The sequence below is a fragment of the Tyto alba genome, unplaced genomic scaffold (genome assembly GCF_018691265.1).
Source record: "Tyto alba isolate M040663 unplaced genomic scaffold, T.alba_DEE_v4.0 Super-Scaffold_10, whole genome shotgun sequence".
Classification (NCBI taxonomy): Eukaryota; Metazoa; Chordata; class Aves; order Strigiformes; family Tytonidae; genus Tyto; species Tyto alba.
Genome location: NW_024881262.1, coordinates 11,231,802 through 11,251,159, shown reverse-complemented (window position 1 = coordinate 11,251,159; position 19,358 = coordinate 11,231,802). Strand labels below are relative to the sequence as shown.

Sequence of the window (19,358 nt, the reverse complement as noted above, 5' to 3'; positions counted from 1 at the left end):
CGAGCTACTTGTAAGATGTCTTTGTATTGAATAAGAGTGCTTAAAATGTTGTCATTGAGTAGAAAAGAAAATGAGCTTGTTAAAGCCTATTTTACCATTAAATTTGATTTATCAGAGATGGTATTAATTGAATATGGTTAATTTACAAGTTGTTTTGATTGCAGACTCACTGTGGAAAAAGTATTTAGGTGCCCAGTGATATTTAAGATATAAAGAATAAATTTTCTCTCCAAAGAAAACTGCTGTGTTTACTGTTGGGGAAAAAAAATTTCAGTGCTGTTTCCACTATGAAGACGGATAATAACGTAGATGTTTGTGTAATGCAGGAACATGACATTGTGGCACAACTATAAAGCTCAAACTGATGTTGAAATATTGTGTACGTAATTAAAAAGCAACAGTAACATTTGAGAGACAGCATGTTTAATGTATTTCACTTTCATCTATTAGAAATCTCTGGCATAGGTTGTGATTCTTTCAGATCATTTTAAAGAGGTTTAAATTATGTATTTCTTTAGAAATAAGCAAAGTGGTGGAAATACGCATCTGAAATTTTTTTTTTTTTGACGGATTAAAATGTGAATCAGAGGATAAAACAGCTGGGTTCACACAGGAGAGCCTGTTCTGCCCTTGTCTTCTCCCCTCCGGCCTGCCAGTGATGGCTGCGGGCATTGGAAGCTGCAGCCAGAAGGGACCTGCCGGTCCTCTTCCTGCCACATCCCCAGGCCTGGGCTGTCTGCTGCTGGATGCAAACACCTGCCTGGGAAAGTCTCCTTTTCCTCTGAAGTGCTGGACCCAGCTCTGACTGCCTCCTCTCCTCTCTGCAGGGTGGTGAAAGAAGAGATCTCGGATGACAATGCCAAGCTTCCCTGCTTCAACGGCCGGGTGGTGTCGTGGGTAAGCAAGCCCTTTCGATATCTCGCTCCCTGTTCCTGCCCTCTCTGAAAACCACTGTTTGGTTGCATAGTGCCAAGACAGGCACGGGGACTGCTCCGTACTGTTGGTGTGTTGGCTGCTAATGAAGTTGATGAGCTGGATTGCCACGCTCCAGTCCCTCAACAGGAGAGGGGGCTGCGTGGTGCTGGGTCCCCCGTGCCAGGGAAGATGTGGAGAGCTCGCGGTAGCTGATGCCTGGCAGAGGTGATGGTCCCGGCCTGTCTGCGGTGTAACCCATGTGCCCTTATGGCAGGGTCAGCTTTCCAAGGAAAGTCCTACTCCAGTGACTGGCTCAAAGGGCTTAAGTGACTTTAGTGCTGGCGAAGCGGACTGGATTTGACTGCCCTGACGACTAAAGGTACTGCCTGGGCAGCTGCAGGACAAGCTTCTCCCTCCGTGCCATGCCATGCACATGCTTTGTCTCCTGCCCGCATGCATGCCTCTGCCCTCAAGGGGATCCTCTTTTTTGGGGGGGTGGGATAGGCTATTTAGTCTCATTAGCCAGCCATCCCTTTTTCCCCTCTGCTGAGCTGCAGTTTGTGCCGATGGGGGTGTGTGGATCTGCGCCAGGAGTAGAACCAAGACCCACGTGCCTTTTTCCAGAAGCAACCAAATGGCCCCTAAACAGTGAAGATCCTCAGCAAATCAGGCTAGGTTGGACCTAATGCTGCTTCTATCCCTGCACCAAACAGCTAGGCCTCGACTGGGGGGCCGTGAAGCGATTGTGTCTCGGAAGGGAGGGCAGGGGGTGAGAGGACCAGGCGGGCAGGCACCCTGCTGCCAGACTGGCTCCCACTGGGATGCTGCCCAAGGGGGCAGGGTGGGGTCCTGCCCGTGCCCTGCACCTGGACAAGGGGGTGCACTGGGCTCCCACACAAAGAGCCGGCGTGCTTGGCGGCCGGGGGCTGCCGTCCTCCCTCTAGTGGCTAGCCGGGCAGGTGGCAAACAGCCCTGCCAGCTCTTGGCCACCATCCCCGCCACTGCTGCATCTGCCCCGAGACATCTCCTCACCTCTCCTTTTCCAGCTGCCTTTTGTTTTTACCTGCTCTACGGGGAGCCCCAGAGTCTCTGAACCCATTGTTCTTTTTCACCTGGCGTGCTTTTCCTCGTGGTCCATGCATCCACGCAGCTGCTGGCTTTCCTTGCAGGGGCTCTCCGTTTGCTCGCTGTGAGTGGCATGGATCCGGTGCAGCTCTGTCTGGTGTGAGCAGGCCACGGTGCTGCTGCTCTGGTGTGCTGGCTCCTTGCAGGGAATTTGTGCCCGGAGTTAGCACCGCTACCAGCTCTTGTGCACAAAGGGTGATGGGAGTCTCAGAAACCTTTATGCACAGCTGATGACCCCTTTTTCTATCTCTGCTGAGAATCTCCTTTTCCATGGATGGTTTAGTGGCTAGCGGGGTGCACTTGCTTTGCTGCTTCTGCCAGACAGGCCAGGATTAGGCTATTTTAGGAACTTGGTACTAATTTTAGCTAGAGGGAAAGACAGGGGCTTGGATCCAAGTGAATATTTCCTGACAGTGCAGGAGGCAGGAAAAGAGCAGGGTGGTTATCAAAACCTTCCCTGGAAGAAATCCCAGCCCCAGGAGTGTTAGAGGAAGGCAGCATCAGTCCCACTACTTGGGAACACCCCCTCTCCTCTCCTCACTGCTGTTTGACAGCTGCCTGGAGCTAGTTCCCCGTGTCCAAATCTATTTGCCTGGTCTTGCCTTGAGACCTTCAAGCACAGAGCATTACATGACTTTTCACTAGGCAATACTGGCCACTTCCAGCATTTTTTCTCCCCCTATACTCCCAGACAGTGGCTTCCAGAGCAGGGATGTGGACCTCAGGGAGTGGGATGTGTCCTGGGAAGACAAGTCACAGGGAAGGTGCTGGGAACAGAGCCGGGCATGTGCCTGGGGCTTGCTGGAGGGAGAGAAGCTGAGCCAAGTGTGAGACAAGAGCTGGTTAGACAGTTGTGAGAGCAGGAGCCGTTGGGATTGTCCTGGGGCTTGTGGGACAGGCTCTGCAGCTTTTGACACCCTAGGGTGCTCTCTGCCCTGTCTGCTGCCTTGGCTTCAGCTTTTTTAGGGCTGCTCTGTCTTTCTTGCCCTGGCTGCATCCCTGTCTCTGTTCCCAGTGCCCCCTTGGCAGCAGACCTCTCTCTCCCTCTGCCCTAATGGTGATCTGTAGGGTCCAGCCCCCACTTTATCCATGGTTTTCCCACTTTTCACAGGTGGGCAGGGCACAGATCTGTGTTTCATCAGTGATGCTGGGAAGTGCTCAAGACCTGTGTAAACGGGCTGTGCCTCCAGCACCTGGGTTAGCATCTGCTTCTGCCTCCATGCAGATGTGGTCCCCTCACCAGCAAGCAGCAGAAATGCCTCTGCATTTACACTGGGCGTTAGAGTTTGGGCAGCAGCTATCTGCTCCTTTCCAGCCTATGTTTCATGATCCTTCAGTCTTGATCCACAGCAGGGCATCCCTCACTTCTGTTAGATCAGACCTCTCCTGTGATGGCTGATGGCTTGGCAGTTGGTTCAAGTACACAGGCTGAGGCCTGACCCCTGTCCTGGTCTCCTCACCTCCCTGGACTGTCTCCAGCCTGACCCACAGCCTGTTTTGTCTGGGGTGGATCAAGATGCTGAGCCCTGTGGCCCTTCCCTGACATGGAGGGAGAGCCAGCCCCCCTGTTTGCTGTGCCATGCATGGGGCAGACATGAAAAGCACATTGGAAGATCCTTAAAGATGGAAGTTGAAACTGATCTTGCCTTACTTGTGAGCTCTAGCCGGTCCCTGGGGACTCACTCTTTGGCCAAGGTGGGACTCCTTTCTGGGGTCACCTCTGCTTTGGGGGTCCCTGAATATGTCTTGTAAGGAAAAGGCTTTTTGTTGCTTTCCTGCCTGGCTCTATTGGGATTAGCCCTGCTCAGTGCAGCTTGAAAGTGGGGAGAACCTAAACCTGGACAGAGAGTGACGTTGGGAAAAGCGCTTTCCATTGAGCTCATTTGAGCTATCATCTGTTTCATCCCACAGGTGAGCCCATTCCTCCTGGGAGAGGCTCCACACTCCCTGAGCCCTGACATTTGTGGTTTATCTTAGAGCCTGGGGCACAGATGTAGGTGTGCCTGGGCTGCCCCAAAGCATGGCTGGTATAAAGAGTTCCTGGGGTTTGACCCTTTCTTGAATTTCTGTGCTGGGGCAACTTTTGAGCCTCCTGGAGATTGGCTGAAGGTTGGGCATGAGCCAATTACCTGGGCACAACCTGAAAGTTGGCAAAGTGTGTGTGGAAGCCAGAAAAAGAGCGTGTTGGAGGCTGTTTCAAAGCCAGCCTCAGCCCTGAGCTCTGTTACCCCCAGATCCTGTGGGGCTGTGAAGGTGAAAGTCCTGCTGGGTCCCACAGCTTGAAGGCAGAGGTGCAGAGGCTGGTAAAATCAAGAAGAGGAATGACTGGTAGCTGCCTCTTCCGATATAAGAACTAGGGGAATCTACTCCTTGCTATAGGACATGTGCTAAAGGTTACCTGAGTGTAAAAATTGTGCGGCATGGGTGTGCTGTGCAGATGATGTCAGAGTCTCCAAGCAGTGCTATCAGCCACCCCGACTTCACTGCTGGGTCAGGAATTCCTGAGCCACAAATAGCCGGTGTCTGAGAAGGCGCTGAGGGGGAATGTTGCTACATGCTTGGCCTGTTCGTACCCGCTCCAGGGCATCTGCTGTTGTCCACTGTCAGAGATGAGATCCTGGGCCAGGCAGGCTTTGGGCCAGCTCGATTGGCCACTCTTGTAAAGGTTTTCCTAGTGCCTCAGCCATTTAATTCTCTCTCTTGTCCCTCCAGCTGGTGTCTGCAGAGGGTTCCCATTCAGATGCTGGCTCGGTCTGTGCTGATAACCAAACGGAGCTGCCTCCCTCCATGGAGCGCACGGGAGGAATTGGAGACTCCAGGCCCCCCTCTTTCCAGTAAGTTACCTGGACACCTATCCTGGTTTCCATAGGACCCACAGTGACTTTGGTGTAAATCCAGACCAGGGGCTGGGAGACTCCTACCCAAGTTGGCAGGGATCACAGCCAGCCAGAGTGGAGGAGGATGGGGCTAGGAGCAGATTTGAAGTGGAACTGTATTATCCAGCAAGAAAATAGTGCAGGGAAGCTGTAAAGGAGCTGGCACAGTTTCCCCCAGTCCTTTGTCCTGCACTCATAGATGTGGTATGGTTGTTCCCCACCACCTCTGTTTGGGTTCCTCAAGAGGGAGACAACTGAAGTCTGGAGGCTTATGCTGGCCAGCATAGAGTAGAGGGCGCCTGCTTAAGTTGTTCCCTGTTGGACATATTTGTTCCTTTTATCTCATCACAGCCCTAACACTGGGGGGAGTCGAGAAAACTTGGACAATGAGACAGAGACAGACTCAGTCGTGTCATCGCAAAGGGAACGACCTCGTCGGAAGGATGGGCCTGAGCATGGTGAGCGTTGATAACATAGCAAGAGCTCTGCAGGGCATGGCTGGGACACGGTGGGGGCACCAGCTCCAGGTGTGGGGCAGCTCTGTCTGTTCTGCAGAATCTTCCTAGCTCAGAAGGGCTGTTCAGTGATCTGAGGCCATAGCTTCACGTTGGAGGCAGGTGCTAACCTCTGTGTTACATCAGAGCTTGGTGACAAAACCTTTGGAGGCAAAGGAGATGTCTACTGTAGAACCCTCGAGCAGGAGAGAAAGAGGCAGCAGTGCCTCAGTCCTTCTTAGTTGAAAAGCAGAGTGTACTGTAGCCTTAGCACTCCGTGCTGTTCCTCGGTCTGCTAAGACAGCAGCCGCAGCAGGCTTCCGTGGCTTTAGCAGTGTTGTTCCTAGTAGCCCATCAGCCTCTTCCCCATCCTCTAGCGGGGTAGAAGAGGTTTCCCACAGAAGATGGATCTGATCCCAGGGTGGAATTGGAGCTGGCTATCACTAGATGGGGTTGTCTGATGGCAAGATTCATTCTAAGAAAGTTGTCGTGAGCCATGCATGGGTGAAAGAAGTATTATTTATCTGTGGCCTGTCTGAAACATACTGAGCCTTGTCTTTCCATAGCACCCAGGGTAAATGGTACAGTGAAGGGAGAGCGGCGCCGAGACCTGGGCGGGTACGAGAGCTCTTCCACGCTCATGAGCAGTGAGCTGGAGACCACCAGCTTCTTTGACTCAGATGAAGATGACTCTACCAGCAGGTAGGAAAGTTTAGGTCCTGGAGGAGCACTGGCTTCCCCCTCCCTCCCAACACAGACAGATGCCTTTGCAGGGCACAGTAATCCTGGGCTCCAGGATCCTTGCCAGGACCTGCCTCTGTCTCAAATCTCACTCAGCAGCCCCCTCTGCTGTTTTCTGTCCTCCACGGACAAGTTCTGCCCCTGCAGTCATCTCTCCCTGTGCCATTTCTGTGTCTCTCTTGCTGCCAGAGCCACCACCCTGGCAGCAGAAGAGTTGACTCTTGCTTTTGCCTCTAGGTTTAGCAGTTCGACAGAGCAAAGCAGTGCTTCCCGTCTAATGAGGAGGCACAAGCGACGCCGGCGGAAACAGAAGGCTCCACGCATTGAGCGGGTACCGGGGGCTGGGTGTCCTGGGGAGGGCAACGCAGGGTGAGGCGAGCTGCCTGGTGGATCTCTCCACTCAGTGCTCCATGGCTGATCAGGGGTTCGGCTGTGTTTGCTGTGGGCACAGCTGGGGACAGGTGGTGTCCAAGTGCTGAGACTTCATAAAGTGCTGTAAACTTTTCCCAAGCTAATGTAGTCTCAACAGCTGGGGCCACAGACCTTGTCCAGGCTGTGGAGAGGTCATAAGGGCTGTGACTGATGCCCTCTGGCTCTGCAAAGCTCTCCACATAAGGCTGGAGTTGTGGGTGGTGGCTGTGGTGCCACAGGGAGTGGCAGGGAGCACAAGTGGAGGGAGCTGGGGCTGGGAGTGTTACTGAGGCACAGGAGGGCATCTCAAGTTTCATTTATGTTGCAGTCATCGTCCTTCAGCAGCATCACAGACTCCACCATGTCCCTGAACATCATCACGGTCACGCTGAACATGGGTGAGTGGGAGGCGTGCGTGGAGCCTGCAGTCCTTCCAGTGTGAGATTAGGTGGCAGAGAGGGAAACTGGGGAGGGGTCAAAGAGAAAATGTGTGGGGAGGAGTGAGGAAATGGGTTCTGTGGGAAAGTGGCTTTTCTTGAAGCACTGGTCTCTCAAGAGTTTCTTTGTGTCCCGGAACATCTCTCTGGGACAGGGGTGCAAGCAACCATCGTTAGCACTTGGTTTGTCTGAGGTTAGGGCTGCTTGTGCCTGATGCTTTATGGTGTCTTCCTTCTCTTTCCATCCCTGCAGAGAAATACAATTTTCTGGGCATTTCTATTGTGGGACAGAGCAATGAACGTGGGGATGGAGGCATTTACATTGGCTCTATCATGAAGGGCGGCGCTGTGGCAGCTGATGGCAGGATTGAGCCAGGAGACATGCTCTTGCAGGTACTTACTTCACGCCCACATACCTCCATCTTTGGGCCTGGGAAAGCAGTAAGAAAAGACCCAGAAGCCTCCTGTGCACTTTGGCAGGCTAAACCCAGGAAGCTGTGCTTGGAAGAGGGAAGCTGAGTCACTGCTGAGCTGAGTGGGGAGCTCAGCCTTCAGTTACATCTCTGGGACTCACCTCTTTGCATTGTTTGCAGGTAAATGACATCAACTTTGAGAACATGAGCAACGATGATGCTGTGCGGGTGCTAAGAGAAATTGTGCACAAGCCAGGGTAAGTACTCAAGTTGTTCCTTACCTCCATGGGCAGGTGTACAGTGTGTGCTTGGGGTGTGTGAGCTGTGTCTTCCAGCCACCACTGCCAGTGGCTCTGGAGAAGCTCAGAACTTAATGTTTTTGGTGTTGCTTTGGTTGCTGGGTTTTCATGCCCAACGCAAGAATTGCAGCCAACAGAATGGTGGTGAATTGGGGTCTGTGGCCCTTTTTCTGGGGGAGGTGTGGGTGTGCAGTGTCATTAGGGCCATCAGCAACCCTCAGCAGGGTCACATAATTTTGTCCGTGCCACTAAGAAAATCCATAGCTGGAGGGAGACAAGGGCTCCTTACAGGCAGCTTCTCCCTGCCTCGCAGGAGAGAGCCAGCATACAGCATCTGCCCATCACGCAGGGGTTTGCACCACTGGGCTCTTGTTCTAACTCTTGCCTTTTTGTTGCAGGCCCATCACCCTGACGGTGGCCAAGTGCTGGGACCCCAGCCCTCGGGGCTGCTTCTCGTTACCCAGGAGTAAGTGGATAGCTGACCCACCCTTAACGCTGGTGCCCAGCTCATGTGAGAGCCCTGCCTTAAGCACTTACTTGGTTGTTGTCTTGTTCCTCCCCTGTGTCTGTGACCCCATGTGACACTGAATTGGGGTTTGATGGGGTTTCAGCTCTCCTTTTAGGAGGCTGCTATGTCCTATTCCCAGGCCAAAATGCCCATAAGCCCAGCCCTCCTTCCCACATCACGCTGGGGACGCGTTTCACTGGGGCAGGGGGGTCACTTGCTCGGGGCGCCAGAGGAAAGAGAAACCCCCTCCTTGAGCCATAGGGGGATCTCTCCCTCTGCACCTCTCCTGCTGACCCTCCCTCTCTTCTTTCTCTCCCAGTTGCTCCCCAGCGGATCTGGGCTGGGCCAGACTCTCCATGCTCCGATCCGGGTGAGTCCCGGCAGACGCTGGGGATGGAATGGGCTGCTCTGAGTCCCTCTCCCTCCCCAGAGGTTGATTTGACGAGGTGATAATTTCTTACAGCTACTGACTGACTCTTCCTTCAATGCAGGTGAGCCCATCCGGCCCATTGACCCGGCAGCCTGGGTGTCTCACACAGCAGCGATGACTGGCACCTACCCAGCGTACGGTATGAGTCCATCCATGAGCACAATCACTTCCACCAGCTCCTCCATCACCAGCTCCATCCCAGAGACCGAACGTAAGTCCTTGTGCCTCTGTGCTCCACCCACTGCACAGCTTCCTCACCTTCACTGTGCTGTAAAGGGAGCAATACATCTGCCTGGGGACAGCTGGGATGGGCAAGATCTGTCCTGCCATGGGACTAGGAGGGAGGCAGCTCTCACCAGGCAGACGCTTGGATCAATAGCAGTTCTGCCTGGGTGAATTAATACCACATTTTTCAGCCTTCTACGTAAGCAAGAGTAGAAGAGCCAGGGAGCAGTCCAGGAGCTGTGGTAGGTGCAGAGGAAATGCTCAGAGCGGTCACGGTTAGTGGCTGAGAGTGCAGGGCCAGAGGGATTCAGCTTGTCCCTGGAGCGATTGCCCTCCCAGACAGCAGACAGGGCAGAATGGAGTAGGCGGCTGGGAACAAAGAGCCATGCAGTGGTCCTGCTGAGCACAGGGCTCTCTTTGGTTGCTTTCTGAAGGTTTTAGGCAATTCTGGTATACAGAACCTTGAAGCATAGAGTCTGGAGAACTCGGGGCAAAAAGCCGGGAATTTGTTCTAAGTGTGTGAGGAGCAGAGAATCCTTTTTCTGGGCTGTGTGGGCTCAGTTGGCATCTTTTGGCATCATCAGCTGCTTGGGACTGGCTGGAAGGAAAGAAAACTAGACTGGGTTTTGCAGAAGAGGAAATGGCTGACATGTGAAGGATAACATCAGAAGGCTGGAAGCGGGGTTACACAGCATGCGCCCCAAAGCTGTCTGCGATGTATTGTTCCCTGGCCCATTCCTCCTGTGTGTGATGCTTCCATGAGGCCCTGTAGTCTTTTCTGTCCTCTCACCTCTGCCTCCCTTCCCTCGTCCATACCACAGGCCTCGATGACTTTCACCTGTCCATCCACAGCGACATGGCCACCATTGTCAAAGCCATGGCCTCACCAGAGTCAGGCCTAGAGGTGCGTGACCGAATGTGGCTGAAGATCACCATCCCCAATGCCTTCATTGGTAAGAGACTGTGCTGCCCGCAGCAGAGGCACGGACTGGGGAATGGGGGGGCCTGTTTTCCAAGCAGATGCCCAAGGGAGCATCTCTGTCACTGTAAACTAATTGTTGACCAGGCCAGAGACACAAATTGAAGCTTTGGCTGTGCAGTCCCTTTTCACCTTTTGGCCCACTTTGTCTTGGCTCCAGTGTGGCCCACTGCTTCAAGGGCCACTGTCTTCCTCTTTCTTGCTGTATTTAACTCTGATGTTTGGTGGCAGGTTCAGATGTGGTGGATTGGCTCTATCACCATGTGGAGGGCTTTACAGACCGTCGTGAATCCCGCAAATATGCCAGCAATCTGCTGAAGGCTGGCTACATTCGACATACCGTGAACAAGATCACCTTCTCGGAGCAGTGCTACTACATCTTCGGGGACCTCTGTGGAAGTATGACACTTGGTGTGGGTGGGAGGGAGAGGATGGGAGGGACAGAGGTCCTGCAGAACCCTGCTGACATTGTGGGGACATAGGTACTGCCTTTGCCATCAGGCTGGGCCCTTTGTTCTACACACCCTGTTAGAGGGTGATGAAGGATGTCCCGGCTCCCTTGTTGTGCTGCTGGGGTGGTGAAGTTGGAAGCAGCATTGGCAGTTATCACCTACTATGGGATCTTTTCTCCTAGGCAGCCATATTGGAGTCTTAGTCTTTACTGACTTTGTCTCCAGGCTCTGAACTTCCAGTGCTGGCAAGGAGGTGGTGCTCAGACAACTGGGTTCTGCTCAACTAAGAGGGATGGGGGAGGTAATTGTCAGGGTGAGCTGTAGCTCTAATGTGGTCCTTTCCCACCAAGCTGGTCTCTGTATTAGAGTGGCAGCTTGGACTCGCGCAGCCTGGCTGTTGTCCAGCCAGGAAGCACAAATGGTTGCACTGACTAGCAAGGGAGAGTGCCAGCTTCTTGTGTCTCTTTGTGTACCCCAGCAAGGGTGGACAGGGAGCTGCTTAATCACACGTGGTTGTCTTTCCGCTTGGATTAACCCCTCTTCTCTGCTTTCTTGCAGACATGGCTAATCTTTCTCTTCATGATCACGATGGCTCCAGCGGTGCCTCTGATCAGGACACTTTGGCTCCGCTCCCCCACCCAGGAGCTGCACCCTGGCCTATGGCTTTCCCATATCAGTATCCACCACCTCATCCATATAACCCCCACCCCGGCTTCCCTGACCCAGGCTATAGCTACGGAGGGGGCAGTGCGGGCAGCCAGCACAGTGAAGGTGAGTGGAAAGGACTAAAATATACCTGTGGGTGGGCAGATGCCCTGTTCAGTACAGGGAAGCAGCAGGAAAAGGCTGCTTAGGCAAGGCCCTGTGCGTGTGGGGAGCTGGGGAAAAAGCCATCTCAGACGGGCTGTGGGACTCAGGGGTTGAAAGGAGACAGCGCACAGACTGTGCTGGCAGATGGCTGAGCTGCAGCATGCTGTAGTCCTCTCTTGTCTAGAGGAGCATCCTCTCTTCCTGGCTAGTCTGAGCTGTCGCTTAACCTTGCCTCCTGCGCTTCGCAGGGAGCCGGAGCAGTGGTTCCAATCGCAGCGGCAGCGAGAGGAGGAAGGAGAGAGAGAAGACCGGGGAGTCCAAGTCAGGCGGCAGCGGGAGCGAGTCGGACCACACCACGAGGAGCAGCATGCGGCGTGAGCGCGCGGCCAGCGAGCGCTCGGTGCCGGCCAGCCAGCACAGCCAGCGTAGCCAGCACTCTCTGGCTCACAGCATCCGCAGCCACCACAGCCAGCAGTCGTATGGGCCACCCGGCCTCCCCCCTCTCTTCAGCCCCCCCATGTTGCTGATGCCTCCGCCGCCTTCAGCCATGGGGCCCCCCGGGGCGCCGCCGGGCCGTGACCTGGCCTCTGTGCCCCCCGAACTGACAGCCAGTAGACAGTCCTTCCGAATGGCCATGGGCAACCCCAGTGAGTTCTTTGTGGATGTAATGTGAAGCGCCCATCCCCTGTCTGTCTGCTGCCCCTCCTTCCCCCATCCATCCCCGTCGTTTGTTTCCTAGGACCAGCCTTGGCTTCACCCCTTGTTTTTTTGGGTTTTATTTTTTTTTTTTGGTTTTTGGTTTATTTTTTTTTTTTGGTCTTGATAACGAAAAGAAAAAAAGGGAAAAAAAAAATAATAAATGGAACTAAACCTCAATTCTAATCCCTCCTCGAGCGGGGTGGACGGGCCTGGCAGGCCTGCTGGGTGCTGCCAGCCCATCCCGCCACCAGACTTGTGTATTGCCGATGGTAATTCCCTCCTGCCATCCTCTCTAACCCCATTAATCTGCACCCATCCCAGCGCCCTGTGCTGCTTGCCCGTGTGTCACTGCTGCCTCGGTCCTTCCACCCTAAACATCTCTTCTTTCTTTTCACCCTTTTGTGTTTCTTCTATCAAGCAGCAAAGAATTACGGGGTGTTTGACTTTCTCTGAGCCTGCCGCCCATGGGGGGGAGAGCTGGAGCATGGCGTGGCCCGACAGGAGGACACGGAGCTCCAGGGGCGCTGGGCACGCGTGGTGCTGAAGATGGCTTCTTTCCTCCCCCTTGCGGAAGACGCCCTGCCCTTCCCACAGCCCCAAGAGGGGAGCAGGGACCAGCCTTATATATGTGTTTTAAATCCCGTTGTAGTTGCCTTTTGGCTAATGCATGAATGTTCCAGGGCTTCAGTGCCTCAGAGGAATGGAGAGATGCTGCCGCTTCCCTCTTGCCTCCTTCCTCTTGCCCACACATTGGGCCAGGTCCGAGCCTGGCGTTGCCCCAAGACAGGACCCTCCTTCACTTTGCCCAGGCCATGAGTCTCGGGGCTGGGGCTGTACCTCTGCATTCAGCCCAGGGCGGCGGTGGGTGCCTGCACACAGTCTTGCATGACTTTGCGCCCTGCACCTGCCCCGCACACTTGAGGGGGATTTAAGGGCAGAGTTCTGCTCCCTCCGTCCTGCTTCTTGCCCTCTTGCCTGTACCACACTGCTGCCCGTCCCATGCCCGGGCCTGGCACTGGCAGCTATGGCCCTTTTCCCTCCTGCTGTCACGCTGCTGCTCAGCGCTGTGACATCTTCAAGGTCCTGGATGGAGTTAGAAGGTGAGGGAGGGGCACAACAGGTTCGCTTTCATGCTTTGGGGAAATGGGGAGGTCCCTTGTATTTTGCCCTGTGAAGGGCCCATGTCTACCCCCGCTTCATCCCATGCCCAAGTGCTGCTGGCCTGGCTGCCGGGAGGGATGAGGCTGTGGGACGGAGCTGGGACGGCCCCGCTCCCTCCAGACTGTGAACAGTGCCTGGCAGCAACGTGAGCTCTCTGGGGAGGGAGGCTGCAGCCCAAACCGTGGCCTCTGGGCTCGACACCTACAGCTGTGTCGGGACAGTCGAGTCTCTTTGCTCCGGTGCTCCCTGCCCCTTTTCCTTCCTCTTCTGCGTACTCGGAGACCTGCCTCGGGCTGGGGGCAGCTCCTTCCCGCTGCCCCGGGCCAAGCACGGTACAGCACAGCCACGCTCGACCCTGCTGCCGTCAGTGCTGGCACCTTCTCCCGTTGCCGCGCCGTGGCTTTCCCTGCCAGCGTTGCCTCCTTTTGTCTTTCCCGTGTTTGCAGTTTTTTATACGCTGGAGATGAAATGTATTTCGCCCCGCAGGGGTCTGCGCTGCCCCTGCAACCCCTCTGCCAGCTCTCCTGTGCCAGCAGTTCATCTCCCCGTGACTCCCTAAAGCCTCTTTTTTCCCTCTGCCCCGTGCCCGCTCTCAGCCACCCCCCGTCCCCCGATCTCGGCACCGGCAAGCTGCGGCCTGTCATCCCCCCCCCGCCCCCGATGCCACCCAGCAGCCCCCTTGGCCACTGCTCAAACCCTTGCCCTACCCTGCCTGCTGGGTTTTATAAAAACAAAACCAATCTCCTTGTTTTTATTTATAAACATAGTTTTATTGGACTTCTGCCTTGTGTTGTTTTGTTTTTTGTTTCCCTCCCCTCCACGCCCCGCGCCCCAGCTGCTTCTTTTCTGCCCTGCCTTTTGCTCTGCAGCGCGATTCCCCGTGGGACGTGGGCAGGCCGCGCCCGTTTTCCAGCAGACCCCGTCTCCCCGCGGTGCCTCCCGCCGCCGCCGCCGCTCTCGGGTGCGGGGCCTGGCCGCGGGCCCTCGCCCTTCCCGGGGTCTCCCGTTTCCAGCGGGCGCCCCGAGGGGTGTTGGGGGGGGGGGGGCACGACAGCGGGCGCTGAGCCCGGCGCTGCGAGGACGGGGAGCGGGCAGGCCCCGCGGCTGTCTGTGCGGGGGGCCGTGGGAGCCGGCAGCCCCGCGGACAGGCACGGTGGCTTCAGGCTTCTGCGGTGGAGAAGGGAGCGGGGGAGGAGAGCAGCCTCCCTTGCCCGAGCGCACCCTGTGGCCGGGGATGAGGGGGAGGCCCCCTCGCCCGGGCGCGGCGCCCACGCCATCTTCTCCGCTCCACGGACTACAACTCCCAGGGCGCCCCGCGCTGCAGGACTACGGATCCCGGCAGCCTCCGCGCGGGACGGCCCTTCCCGCCCGCCCAGCCGCTCCTCCCCGCGGCGGCGCATGCGCGGCGGCGGCGGGGCGCGGGCGGGGCATGCGCGGCGGCGGCTCCGCAGTGATAAGGGGGGGGGGGGGGGGGGCGCGGAGGGAAGAGGGTGGGGGGGCGGTCGCCGCCATCTTGGGCGCTGGGCAGCGAGCGGCGGGCGGGTCAGCGGCAGGTGAGGTGCTTCGGGCCGGCCTCCTGCTCCCCGGCGGGGTGTGCAGGCCCGCTTCGCTTCTCTGGGCGGTCTGCCTGCGGCGGGACTCGGCTTCTGCGGCCGGGCTGCGGCCGGGATGACCGCGGGTGGCGGCTGCCTTGGCGCTCGCAGGGGGTGGGGGGTCCGTGGGCCTACCCCGCGGGGCGCGGAGCGACCCTGACAGGCTCGGGGAGGGCCCTTTTGCAGGGTGGGGTCCCCCGTCGGCTGCCCTTGAGGAGGGGAGCGGGATGTGCCTCGCAGAGCCGCGCGGGAGGGAAGCGGGGCTCCCCCTGGAGGGTTTTTCCTCAGCCCCCTGTGAGGGGGTGCTGGGCGACCCCAGCCCCGCCGAGGCTGGCTCGTACGCTCTCACGTTGCTTGGAATCGAGGGGTTTTGTTAATGGCTTCTCTTAATTAGCTATCTGTCTGGAATACCTGGGGTGGCAGCCCTGCAGTGCTGAACCGGGTGAGGGCGGGGACAGAGTCAAGCTGTCTGTGGGCACAGGACGGCTAGGGAAGGCCTGAACCGATGTGTTAGGTCAGCCTGAGCAAAGGTCTTGTAGCTAGATTGGACAGAAACTTCCCATAAAATCACTTGCCTGTACTACAGATACAAGTGTGAATTAGCTAGGTCATGGCTTGCACCCTCCAGCTTCCTCAGTGGAAAACCTGCTGAGGCAGAATGCAGCGCTGCTGATGCTAAACTGTGCTTGTTCTGGGGCTTAAAATGGGCTCTTATCCAACGGCTCTTCTAGATACATTGCCACTTCCATTCTTCCCTGAGCTAGATTTTTGGTTTCAGTAAAGCTTCAGGAAACACAGCCTGTGTTTATCATCCAGAGCAGTTGACTTCTCTCCCCAGTAGGTAACGACTTGCTTTTGATCTAGTCTTTTCCCCATAAGCTGTGTGATTCCATGATCTGTTTTCTGCTTGCTTTAGTATGACAAAGCTGCTGTCAAGTTTTAGCCTCAGGCTGCCAAAATCTGAGCCTGGAACTTTCCCAGATAGGTGAGTCTGGATAGCTTCTGTGGCTCGGAAGTCTAGGTATTGCAGGTTTCTAACTGCATACGGTCTCATGTGCTGTCTTGTTGGGTAACGTTTGCTTGAATGCTATCAGAGCTGCAGCCATTGTTTTTTCCTATAGTAAAAGCTGTACTTGTCCCTGTGAATTTTGCTTGCAGGGACAATCTCTAATCTGACAAGATGCTGCCAAACTGCCGACTTCCATATTTTCCATGTCAGAAGGGAGACATAATTTCTCTTCTATAGGAAGTGCCATGTTACTGACATCTAGTGACAAAGATACCTGGCATTCTTTGGGCTCCAAACTGGCCATGTTTTCTTCCAGGGAGAGCATCTAAGATATCCTTGAAGGGTATTGTGGGCTTCTTCCTCCTGAGAGAGCACAGATCTGGCCTTTGAAGAGTTTAATCCACCCCGATTTGATAGTATCTTTTTTTTTTTTTTTTTTCTCCAGTGGAATGGGAACAATCACTAAACAAAATGGGCTTTGTAAAGAAACTTCCCGTGACCCTAGTTAAACTTTTCTTGTCTCATCCATGCATCAAGAAATAATAAAGCCAAGACTCTTTTGCAGCACAACATCTTGCACTGTTTTTTTCTGAGCTAATACTACTAAGGACCATTAGAGTATTTAAAGGCTCTTCTTAAGGTTAACTGGGGGATGGACTGAAGTACAGCCTGGAGTGCCAAAATATAATTGGTCTGTATGGTAGAGTCAGCTTCCCTCCTTTAGTGAATGACATACAGAGTCAAAAGTTACTAGGATGCCATCTATTATTTTGATCTCAGCAGGAGGTTGGCAGCTCAGCTTTCAGGCTGAGGCACAGAATGTGAAATGCAGTTATCTGCTCTACAGTAATAGTAGAAAGAGAAACACTGGCAAGTCAGGGCACCTAGACCATTACTGGTCTGCAGAATATAAGCTGTTACTCAAACTGCAGTCTGTGTCTTTAACCTCTTTTGTTAGAAGATGAATAGAATGCAAGTTACTGTTCAGGTTTTTAGCTCAAGAGTAAAAAGTGAGTAGAAGTTGATTCAGACTGACTTTGAAACTGCCTTGGAAGAACTGGTAGAAATGAAAGAAGGTATTGGGGCTGTTCAGATAAAGTTGGACTCAAAATAAGTTGGAGAGGTGTGTTAAATGTGATGTTTTACCAGAGTAAGGGAGCTTCTCGTGTTTCCCTGTGTCAGTATTTGTCTCGTTACTCTTTAGACTGTCTGTGTGCAGTATGGCATGCAGAAGTAGACTGTGGGAGGAGAGCCTGGTAAGAGCTGAACGTGCTTCTCTTCCTGCCCACTGGTTATGAGGATTCATGGGATTGGGTTTAAAATAGGAACGATTTCTCTGAAACTGATGGATTTATCTCGGTAGCTCTTTAGCTCAGAGTATGCCTCCTAATTAAATTATGCAGCCTGTCTTCTTCAGGATGAAGTGATTGCAACTACTCTTGTTTAAAACCGAGTGCAGCCCCTGGCTTCCTGGAAGGTGGCTAATGCAGCCCTCTAAGCAAAGTTTATATGCTCGGATTAGCTGGTGGGGTGATGACATTGTTGTAAGCCTTAAGCCTTTTGGTTTGGTAATGGCTAGCGCTAGCCTGAAAGGACTGCTTTTCTGAATAACTCCAGTTTGCCAGAGCAGCCTGACTAATCCCCCTCCTGCTTCAACTGTTGTCACTTGTCCAAGATCATACTGATTTCTGGAATGCAGAAATTGTTACAGTTGGTGATTTACCCTCAGCCCTCTGGGTGAGAGCTGCAATACCTCTCCTGATTTCTTCCTGGATGAGAACTCTAGCAGCTAATGTACCTCGAACTGCTTAGTTAGATAAGCTCATTAATGCACAGAAGTCTTACTTACTGTTAAGTCAGAACCCAAACTTTCTTTTAATAGACTGCTAAATGGGTTGGTTGCTTTACACCAGCTTAACTATTGCTGTTTCCTAGGTGTGCTGTGTAAATTAGAGAAATAAGCATTCCTGTTTTAATTCAAACTGAGTGATGTCTGTGTTCTGGGAAACTTCTAGCCCCTTAATGGGAGGGACAAAGCCCAGAATAGCTGCATCTTGGGCTCATTACTGATCATCTTGTGTTTATTTGTACCCTGTATTTGATAGCACAGGAAACTTGGTGAAGCTAATGGCTTGTCTCACAGTGGGGCTGTGGCCAAAATGGCTTTGCAGATGAGCAGAAGTCTGCTGATCAAGCCTCAGAGGATTGCTCTGTCAGTGGTTGAGTTGAAGGTGACTGGCAGACCATATCACGTGCTTATTTTCACCACCTGGAGTGGTGGACTCTTTTCTGGAGAGGTATCTCTGCAGTGAGAGTCACACCTGCACAGCTGACTTAGTAAAATGCAGCTGATGTCAAAGGTGCATTCCAAAATTAATAGAAAAATGCACTCGGTGCTGTCAGGGTGCTACCAGTGCTTGCCAAATCCTGAGGCTGTTGGCGCTTGGGTGGTAATGTGAAACTGTAGTTAGATCATTAGGGGCAGCATAAGAACTCATGTCCCTGCTGTCCTGCTGCTTCTGTGCACTTATTCTTTAGCTGCTGTTACCACTGCACCTCTGAAGAGAGAAGACAGAGGATTCGCTGAGCAGACAGGCCATGATAATTTTAAAGGCTCAAGAGTTCAGCAGCTTCTGCCTGCACTGAATTTAGAGAACCTGGTGTGGGAGGAAACAGACAACTGCATTTGCTCTTTTCTGAAGCAAAAATGCCAGTATATGACCAAAGTTTATGGTGGCTCCAGTACTGGTAGTCTGTAGGCACATTGCTAATGACATGTTTCCTCCAGACAGTGCCTCATTCTTTTAGAGCTAGAACAAGCATCTCTTGCCTGTATGTGAAGCTGCCATTACTGCAGTCATGTTGCCTCATACCACTGCAGAAAACTGACAATTCACTGTTTTTCCTAAGCAATGAATTTGAGCAGATTAGCTTTTTTATTTTTTGTTTTAATTTGTGCAACTACCGTTACAAAAGGCAGACAGCTGTTCCAAAGTTTATGGTGTAGGTTGAAGCCAGCGCTGTTCCTGATGGTGCAGGGAAGGATTAATGGTCTATGTGGCATCACCTGAAAGACTTCAGGTAATGGGACAGATCTTTGGAAAAAATCACTTGTTTGAATGTCCATATATCTGGGATTTTGGCTAGAATTCAGCTTTGCCTCTCATACCCTAATGAACAGATGACTCTGGTAGTACAGTGGTGTCTTGTTACTGGTGTGATGCTATGGTTTCTCAAGTAGAGAGACCATGGGTGGCTAATGCACTGGACAAAGACTGGAGAATTGGTACTGTTTGCTGTGTCACTTCTGGTAGAGCTGCTGCAGATACAGACAAACCACCACAGAGGGAACAAACTACGCTTGTTAGTCGGTTCCTTATGTCTGCCTTGTTTAGTCTAAGAAAGCTTCGTGCTGTATGTTGTTCATTTTTCTACAACTATTCTAGGTCAGAATCCATGAAGAGGCAATAGAAGTGGAAGGCTGGGCTCTTACATGCTGCAGGAGGGAGCTGCTGAATCTCCACTTGCTGGATGCACGTTTAGTGCATCATCTCACTAGCTGGCTCCCAGTTCAGCCACTTGTTGTGTCCCAGAATATGTGAGGCTACTGACAGCTCAGCAACGGGATCCTGCTGCCTGAGCATTCCAAGTGTGTGGCACAATGTAGGTCTGAAATGGCAAAGTCTGGTGGCTTTTGGAGAACCATCTGCCTTTAGGTCAGACCTAATAAATAGAGCATTTTTCCATCTATGATAGAATCAGTGGGCAAAAGCAGCTTTTGA

General features: G+C 53.5%; 2 protein-coding genes across 14 annotated transcripts in view; both read left to right on the top strand.

Annotated features, from left to right (window-relative positions):
• DVL3 (dishevelled segment polarity protein 3) overlaps positions 1 to 13,752 on the top strand; it is a 33,388-nt gene extending 19,636 nt beyond the window's left edge. For 2 of the 11 annotated variants that reach the window (XM_032982429.2, XM_032982428.2), the window contains exons 2-17: positions 828 to 897; positions 4,753 to 4,874; positions 5,268 to 5,374; positions 5,977 to 6,112; positions 6,389 to 6,482; positions 6,891 to 6,960; positions 7,253 to 7,392; positions 7,593 to 7,669; positions 8,110 to 8,222; positions 8,539 to 8,589; positions 8,711 to 8,860; positions 9,696 to 9,827; positions 10,085 to 10,252; positions 10,864 to 11,076; positions 11,364 to 11,762; positions 12,236 to 13,752. In XM_032982429.2, coding sequence (XP_032838320.2) covers positions 828 to 897; positions 4,753 to 4,874; positions 5,268 to 5,374; positions 5,977 to 6,112; positions 6,389 to 6,482; positions 6,891 to 6,960; positions 7,253 to 7,392; positions 7,593 to 7,669; positions 8,110 to 8,222; positions 8,539 to 8,589; positions 8,711 to 8,860; positions 9,696 to 9,827; positions 10,085 to 10,252; positions 10,864 to 11,076; positions 11,364 to 11,762; positions 12,236 to 12,267 — 2,074 coding nt within the window. In that variant the 3' untranslated portion in view covers positions 12,268 to 13,752. Of the gene's footprint in view, positions 1 to 827; positions 898 to 917; positions 1,295 to 4,752; positions 4,875 to 5,267; positions 5,375 to 5,976; positions 6,113 to 6,388; positions 6,483 to 6,890; positions 6,961 to 7,252; positions 7,393 to 7,592; positions 7,670 to 8,109; positions 8,223 to 8,538; positions 8,590 to 8,710; positions 8,861 to 9,695; positions 9,828 to 10,084; positions 10,253 to 10,863; positions 11,077 to 11,363 lie in introns of those variants that run through there. The other 9 variants (XM_042797753.1, XM_042797764.1, XM_042797796.1 and 6 more) reach the window with 9 other exon arrangements.
• Positions 13,753 to 14,433: 681 nt separating this feature from the next.
• AP2M1 (adaptor related protein complex 2 subunit mu 1) overlaps positions 14,434 to 19,358 on the top strand; it is a 29,145-nt gene continuing 24,220 nt past the window's right edge. For 2 of the 3 annotated variants that reach the window (XM_032982357.2, XM_032982356.2), the window contains exon 1: positions 14,434 to 14,528. The gene's annotated coding sequence lies outside the window, so the exon portion shown is untranslated. The remainder of the gene's footprint in view (positions 14,529 to 19,358) is intronic. The other variant, XM_032982361.2, reaches the window with a different exon arrangement.